Source organism: Pongo abelii, chromosome 4 (genome assembly GCF_028885655.2).
Source record: "Pongo abelii isolate AG06213 chromosome 4, NHGRI_mPonAbe1-v2.0_pri, whole genome shotgun sequence".
Classification (NCBI taxonomy): Eukaryota; Metazoa; Chordata; class Mammalia; order Primates; family Hominidae; genus Pongo; species Pongo abelii.
The window spans coordinates 1,570,275-1,578,223 of NC_071989.2; the positions used below are offsets into that span (position 1 = coordinate 1,570,275).

A 7,949-nucleotide genomic window follows, 5' to 3' on the forward strand; every position below is an offset into this window, starting at 1 on the left:
CTTGTGTACAAAAGAAATGCTCAAGAACGTTCCCAACAAAACACAGTCCTAAGCGCCCCAACCTGGCCAAACACTCATCCACAGGAAGATGAAGACATTTCCCATGTTCCCATCAGACAACGGGAGATCAGGCAGCAATGAAAATGAACCATGTCAGTGTGGGTGGGTCTCAGGGAGAGAATGGAGGACAAAAATAGACATAGAGCAGATGCTCAGAGCCATGCAGTGTAGGAGCAGCCACGCAGGAGAATTTCCTCACATCAAAGTTCAAAACTACAGCCGAGGCAACAGAGCAAGACCCTGCCTCAAAAAGAAAACAAAGTTCCAAAACCAAATGGCATATTTTTTAGGGATGTACACACAAGGTGAAAGAAACGCACTATGAAGGAAAGTGTGGGAATAATAAAGACTAAAGCAGGAAGTGATTCCCTCCGTAGGAGAAGGGAAGGGACTGGGACTCAGGCAGGGCCTCCAGGGAGCATCCGAAGTTATGTCTCTTGAGATTCTACTCCCTAAACCTGGTGGAGGTCCTCTGTGTCCAATGTGTCAATATTCTTTATACCTTACCCATACTGTACAAATGCTTTATTTCTATTCAATATTTAGAAGACAGTTATAAACAAGATGCATTAAATAGCAAGGTGGCAGAGGAACATCAGGAAGGAACATCCATGAGCTTCCATCCACGGAACCTCACCATGGATACGCTTGTGATCAAGGGCCTGGTCTCCCCTCAAGACACGGTCACAGATCAGAGGCCACACCATTATAGCAGTGGAGCAGGACCAGCTGGGACAGGGTCCTTCTGTGACACCTGCTGCATCACCAGGCTGTGTGAACGGACTCAATTGCCAGAACTCACAGAATAGCAGTATCAGCACCAAAACCTCACAGGAAAAATGGTAAGTTCTAAGTTTCTCCATTAATAGCAACTCTCAGATTAATCTCTGTCATCCATCGCTTCTCCAAGAAATAACTTTTCAGGGGGACGTGCCAGGCGCCATGTTGGAGGGTTGGTGGTAGCGGCTTGGGGAGGTGCTCGCTCTGTCGGTCTCCCTCTCTCACACGTTTCCCTGGCTCCCTTCGTTCCCCCCCACCCCACTTGGCCTGCGAGCTGGAGTGTGTGTGAGGGAGTGGGAGGACGTCAGGGGGTGGGGGGAGGAGTTCCGGTCCCCAAGAGACCCGCGGAGGAAGGTGGAGGCTGTGAGGGACTCTGGGAAGCCATGGACGTCGAGAGGCTCCAGGAGGCACTGGAAGATTTTGAGAAGAGGGGGAAAAAGAAAGTTTGTCCTGTCCTGGATCGGTTTCTTTGTCATGTAGCCAAGACTGGAGAAACAGATTCAGTAGTCCCAATTTAAAGGCTATTTTATTTTCAAACTGGAGAAAGTGATGGATGATTTCAGAACTTCAGCTCCTGCGTCAAGGGGTCCTCCCAATCCTAAAGTCGAATATATTCCCTTTGATGAAACAAAGGAAAGAATACTGAAAATTGTCACTGGATTTAACGGTATCCCTTTTACTATTCAGTGACTATGTGAATTGTTAACAGATCCAAGGAGAAACTATACAGGAACAGACAAATTTCTCAGAGGAGTAGAAAAGAACGTGATGGTTGTTAGACGTGTTTATCCTTCTTCAGAGGAAAACAATTCCAATAGTTTAAATTGAATGAATGGTGTTATGTTTCCTGGAAATGCACCAAGCTATACTGAGAGGTCTAATATAAATGGGCCTGGGACACCTAGGCCACTTAATTGACCAAAGGTTTGTCGGCCCCCATGACAACAAATGGGTCACCTGAGAGCACAGATAGCAAAGAGGCAAATTTGCAGCAAAATGAAGAGAAAAATCACAGTGACTCTTTGACATCTGAATCAGAGGCTTCCTCAGTGAGCCCTTTGAAAAATAAACATCCAGATGAAGATGCTGTGGAAGCTGAGGGGCATGAGGTAAAAAGACTCAGGTTTGACAAAAAAGGTGAAGTCAGAGAAACAGCCGGTCAAATGACTTGCAGCGAAGTTTCTTCAGTTATGGTAGAAGAAACAGAAGCATCATCTTCATCTCAGGATAAAGACAAAGCTGTTGTACCCGGCAGCACTGTACAGAAGAGGATGAAGAGGAAGAAGAAGGTATTGGGAGATCATCCGCAAAAGGGAGGAGTAAGGAGATCCTCAAATTCTTGCTTTCATTGTTTTCATGAAAGAATTGTACATCATGGAACTCCTCGTAATGCCGACGCTGGGCTTCTCTCCCACCTGTATGTAGCTGCCGCTGAATTTCAGGGGATGTGATTTGAACTATAGAACATCCGAATCATGAAACTTAACTGCGGAGGAATTTTGAAAATAAAATTTAAGTACAACAACATTTGCTTATTTTTAGAGTCTTTTATGACATCTAGAGAAATGATCCCAGAAAGAAAAAACCAAGAAAAAGAATCTGATGATGCCTCAACTGTGAATGAAGAGACTTGTGAGGAAAATAATCAAATGGAGGAATCTGATGTGTCTCAAGCTGAGAAAGATTTACTACATTCTGAAGGTAATGAAAACGAAGGCGCTGAAAGTAATGAAAACGAAGGCCCTGAAAGTAATGAAAACGAAGGCCCTGAAAGTAATGAAAACGAAGGCCCTGTAAGCAGTGGTTCTTCTGACTGCTGTGAAACAGAAGAATTAGCAGGATCCAATTCCAGTGAAACTGGAGAGATTCTTTCAGAACCATCCATGGAAAATGATGATGAAGCCACAGAAGTCACTGATGAATCAATGGAACAATATTATTTAGAAACATTTAGGTGCAGTATTTTACATACAGTTCTGGTTTTAACACCGTATAAAACTTTTATGTAAAAAAGTGGACCTTTAGTTTTACAAGAAAAGCATGTTGTAAAATAAAGTACTTTATGGATAATTCCTGAAAGAGTTGTACATGTAAGAACTGTGAATATCAGCTCCTCTGGGTCCTGCTTACCTTACCGTGGATTTTTCTTTCTTTCTTTCTTTCTTTTCTTTTTTTGGTCTGGGCAAATCAGTGGTTTGTGTATAGATTTTTTTTTTTAATTGAGGATTGAAGTTTTTAAACTGAAAAGTAATAATTTTGAACAGTTTTTTGAAATTATCACATTTAGTTTATACATGTGCAAGCAGCTTTTTGTCTTGTCTCTTTCTGATAGCTCTAGCAGTTTTCATATTTTGGTCATATTTTCAACATTTTGACATGTGAATAATAGGGTTTCATGCTGGTTTCCAGATTTTATTGTTCGGCTACATACAATGGAACTTTAAGTTTTATATATATATATTATTCTAAGGGGGGAAACCTTATATTTTTCTGTTTCTATAAGAGATGAATACAGTGGATACTTTTTCTGTTGGTAATGATTGAATTCATCTCTTTCAGAAGACATTTTCTTTCTCTTCTGAGTAACTGAAATAAAATCTGGCCTTTGTGAAACCCTGGAAATACCACGACCCTCAACTAAAAACACCAATAGCAGATCCTCCGCGCGTTTCCAGCTCCACAACCTAAGACATCAGAGGCAGCATTGGCTCCTCACATAGAATCCAGCTCCGGGACCCTCATATTTGAACCGCAGGACCATCTCATCCCTGGATCTCCAGCTGCACCACACTCAAGTTAGAACAATATCAGCTCCTCCCCAGGTCTCCACCTGCACAGCCCTCGAACGGGAACGTCAGCTCCTCCCCAGGTCTCCAGCTGCACGGCCCTAAAACTAGAACATCAGCTCCTGCCCGGGTTGCCAGCTGTACCACCCTCAAACTGGAACATCAGATCCCCACGGGTCTCCAGCTGCAGGGCCCTCAAACTGGAACATCAGCTCCCCACCAGATCTCCAGCTGCACAGCCCTCAAACTGGAACATCAGCTCCCCACTGGGTCTCCAGCTGCATGGCCTGCAAACTGGAACATGAGCTCCCTGCCGGGTCTCTAGCTGCATGGCCCTCAAACTGGAACATCTGCTCCCCACCAGATCTCCAGCGGCACGGCCCTCAAACTGGAACATCAGCTCCACCCGGGGGCTCCAGGTACACAGCCCTCAAACTGCAACATCAGCTCCCAGCCAGGTATCCAGCTGCATGGCCCTCAAACTGCAACATCAGTTTCCCCCCCGGGTCTCCAGCTTCACGGCCCTCAAACTGGAACATCAGCTCCCCACCCAGGTCTCCAGCTCCATGGCCCTCAACCTGCATCATCAGCTCCCCACCGGGTCTCCAGATGAACGGCCCTCAAACTGGAACACTGGCTCCCCACCGGGTCTCCAGCTGCATGGCCTTAAACTGGAACATCAGCTCCCCACAGCGTCTCCAGCTGCACGGCCTTCAAATTGCAACATCAGTTCCCCCCTGGGTCTCCAGCTGCATCGCCTCAAACTGCAACATCAGCTCCCCGCTGGATCTCCAGCAACACGGCCCTCAACCTGGAACATCAGCTCGCCCCCACCTGGGTCTCCAGCTCCACGGCCCTCAATCTGCAACACTAGCTCCCCACCGGTTCTCCAGATGCACGGCCCTCAAACTGGAACATCAGCTCCACGCCGGGTATCCAGCTGCATGGCCCTCAAACTGGAACACCAGCTCCCCACCGGGTCTCAAGATGCACGGCCCTCAAACTGGAACATCAGCTCCCCACCGGGTGTCCAGCTGCATGGCCCTCAAACTGGAACATCAGCTCCCCACCAGGTCTCCAGCTGCACCGCCTCAACCTGGAACATCAGCTCCCCCCTGGGTCTCCAGCTCCATGACCCTCAACCTGCAACACTGGCTCCCCACCGGGTCTCCAGATGCACGGCCCTCAAACTGGAACATCAACTCCCCACCAGGTATCCAGCTGCACGGCCCTCAAACTGGAACATCAGCTCCCTGTCAGGTCTCCAGGTACACGGCCCTCAAACTGGAACATCAACTCCCCACCAGGTATCCAGCTGCACAGCCCTCAAACTGGAACATCAGCTCCCTGTCAGGTCTCCAGGTGCACGGCCCTCAAACTGGAACATCAGCTCCCCACCAGGTGTCCAGCTGCATGGCCCTCAAATTGCAACATCAGCTCCCAGCAGAGTCTCCAGCTGCACGGCCATCAAACTGGAACATCAGCTCCCCCGCGGGTCTCCAGCTGCACAGACCTCAAACTTGAACATCAGCTCCCCGCCGGGTCATCAACTGCACAGCCCTCAAACTGGAACATCAGCTCCACTCCTGGGTCTCCAGCAGCATGGCCCTACAACTGGAAAATCAGCTTCCCCCCGGGTCTCCAGCTGCACAGCCCTATAACCAGAACATCAGCTCCCTGCCGGGTCTCCAGCTGCACGGCCCTCAAACTGGAACATCAGCTCCCCGCTGGGTTCAAACTGTTCCAGTCTGAGGGCCGTGCGACTGGATACCCGGTGGGGAGCTGAAGTTCCAGTTTGAGGGCCATGCAGCTGGATACCCGGTGCGGAGCTGAAGTTCCAGTTTGAGGGCTGTGAAGCTGAAGACCCGGTGGGGAGCTGATGTTTCAGTTTGAGGGCCGTGCAGCTGGAGACTCGGGGGTAGCCGATGTTGCAGTTTGAGGGCCATGCAGCTGGAGACCCGGGTGGGAACCGATGTTCCAGTTTGGGAGCCATGCAGCTGGAGGCACTGCAGGGAGCAGATGTTCCAGTTTGATGTTCCTTCCTGGGTCTCCAGGTGCACGGCCATCAAACTGGAACATCAGCTCCCTGGCCCTCAAACCGGAACATCAGCTCCCCGCTGGATCTCCAGCTGCACAGCCCTCAACATCAGTTCCTCCCCGAGTCCTCAGCTGCACAACCCTCAAGTTAGAACATCAGCTTCTCCCCAAGTCTTCAGCTGAGTGACCCTCAATCTAGAACATCAGTTCCTCTCTGGGTCTGCAGCTGCAAGACCCTGAAACTAAATAAGATCCTCTCTGGGTCAGCAGCTGCAAGACCCTCAAACTACAACATCAGCTTCCCTCCAGGTCTCCAGTTCCGTGACCCGAAATCTAGAAAATCAGCTCCTCCCTGAGTCTCCAACTCTTAGACCCTCAAGGCGAACAACATCAGCTCCTCCCCGAGTCCTCAAATGCACCACCTTCAAACTACAACTTCAGCTCCTCCCCGAGTTTTCAGCTACATGACCCTCAATCTAGAACATCAGCTCATCTCCAGGTCTGCAGCTACAAGAAACTAAAACTAGAACATCAGTTCCCCTCTGGGTCAGCAACTGGACGATCCACTAACTAGAAAATTAGCTCCTGTCTGGGTCTTCACCACCATCACCCTAAATCAAGATTATCAGCTCCTACCTGAGTCTCCAGCTGAAAGAGCCTCAACGCGAACATCAGCAGCTCCTCCCCGAGTCTTCAACTGCACGACCCTAAAACTACAACATCAGATCCTCCTTGAGTCTTCAGCTGCACGACCCGCAATCTAGAACATCAGCTACTTTATGGGACTGCAGCTGCAAGAACCTAAAACCAGAACATCAGCTCCTTTCTGGATCTGCACCTGGAAAATACACTAATTAGAACATCAGCTCCTGTCCGGGTCTCCAGCTCCATGAAACTCAATAAAGATCATCATCTCCTCCCTGAGTCTCCAGCTGAAAGAACCTCAACGTGAACAACATCAGCTCCTCCCTGAGTCCTCAACTGCACGACCCTCAAACAACATCAGCTCCTCCCCGAGTCTTCAGATGCATGACCCTCAATCTACAACATCAGCTCCCCTCCGGGTCCGCAGCTGCAAGAACCTAAAACTAGAACATCACCTCCTCTCTGGGTCGGCAGGTGGAAGATCCATTAAGTATAACATCAACTTAAGTCCGGGTCTCCAGCTGCATGACCCTCAATCAAGATTATCGGCTCCTCCCTGAGTCTCAAGCTGAAAGACCCTCAACGCGAACAACATCAGCTCTTCCCCGAGTCCACAACTGCACGACCTTCATACTACATCAGTTCCTCACTGAGTCTTCAGCTGCATGACCCTCAATCTAGAACATCAGCTCCTCTCCGGGTCTGCAGCTCCAAGAACCTAAAACTAGAACATCAGCTCCTCTCTGGGTTGGCACCTGGAAGACACACTAACTAGAACATCAGCTCCTGTGCGGGTCTCCAGCTCCATGACCCTCAATCAAGATTATCAGCTCCTGAGTCTCCAGCTGAAAGACCCTCAACGCGAACAACATCAGCTCCTCCACGAGTCCTCAACTGCATGAACCTCTAACTTAAACATCAGCTCTTCCCCGAGTCTTCATCTGCATGACCCGCAATCTAGAACATCAGCTCCTCTCTGGGTCTGCAGCGTCAAGCTCCTAAAACTAGAACATCAGCTCCTCTCTGGGTCTGCAGGTGGAAGATCCACTAACTAGAACATCACCTCATGACCGGGTCTCCAGCTCCATGACCCTCAATCAGGATTATCAGCTGCTCCCTCAGTCTGCAGCTGAAAGACCCTCAATGTGAACAACATCACCTTCTACCCGAGTCCTCAACTGCACGACCCTCAAATTACAACATCAGCTCCTCCCCGAGTCTTCAGCTGCATGACCCTCAAACTAGAACATCAGCTCCTCTCTGTGTCTGCAGCTGCAAGAACCTAACAGTAGAACATCACCTCCTCCCTGGGTCTGCAGCTGGAAGATCCACTAACTAGAACATCAGCTCCTCTCCAGGTCTCCAGCTCCATGACAATGTATCAATAGTATCAGCTCCTCCCTGAGTCTCCAGCTGAAAGACCCTCATCGCCAACAACATTAGCTCCTCCCCAAGTCCTCAACTGCATGACCCTCAAACTACAACATCAGCTCCTCCCCGAGTCTTCAGCTGCACGACCCTCAATCTAGAACATCAGCTCCTCTCCGGGTCTGCAGCTGCAAGAATCTAAAAGTAGAACATCAGCTCCCCCCTGGGTCTGTAGCTGGAAGATCCACTAACTAGAACATCAGCTCCTGTCTG

The 7,949-nt window shown here is 49.2% G+C and overlaps 2 protein-coding genes across 5 annotated transcripts; both read left to right on the forward strand.

Moving 5' to 3' along the window:
• Positions 1-727: 727 nt before the first annotated feature.
• On the forward strand, positions 728-6,492 carry LOC129059309 (mucin-1-like). 4 transcript variants are annotated; one of them, XM_063724038.1, is made up of 3 exons: positions 728-902; positions 3,400-4,839; positions 5,681-6,492. In XM_063724038.1, the coding sequence occupies exons 2-3, from the start codon at positions 3,909-3,911 to the stop codon at positions 5,848-5,850; spliced, it is 1,101 nt and encodes a 366-aa protein (XP_063580108.1). In that variant the 5' UTR covers positions 728-902; positions 3,400-3,908; the 3' UTR covers positions 5,851-6,492. The 4 variants fall into 4 exon arrangements, with proteins under 4 accessions (XP_063580108.1, XP_054411274.2, XP_063580107.1 ...); XM_054555299.2 differs by having other exon boundaries at positions 5,973-6,492; XM_063724037.1 differs by having other exon boundaries at positions 771-902; positions 3,424-4,839; positions 5,973-6,492.
• LOC112128503 (serine/threonine-protein phosphatase 4 regulatory subunit 2-like) lies at positions 1,224-1,358 on the forward strand. Its single transcript, XM_063724039.1, has one exon. The coding sequence runs from the start codon at positions 1,224-1,226 to the stop codon at positions 1,356-1,358; it is 135 nt and encodes a 44-aa protein (XP_063580109.1).
• Positions 6,493-7,949: the final 1,457 nt, after the last annotated feature.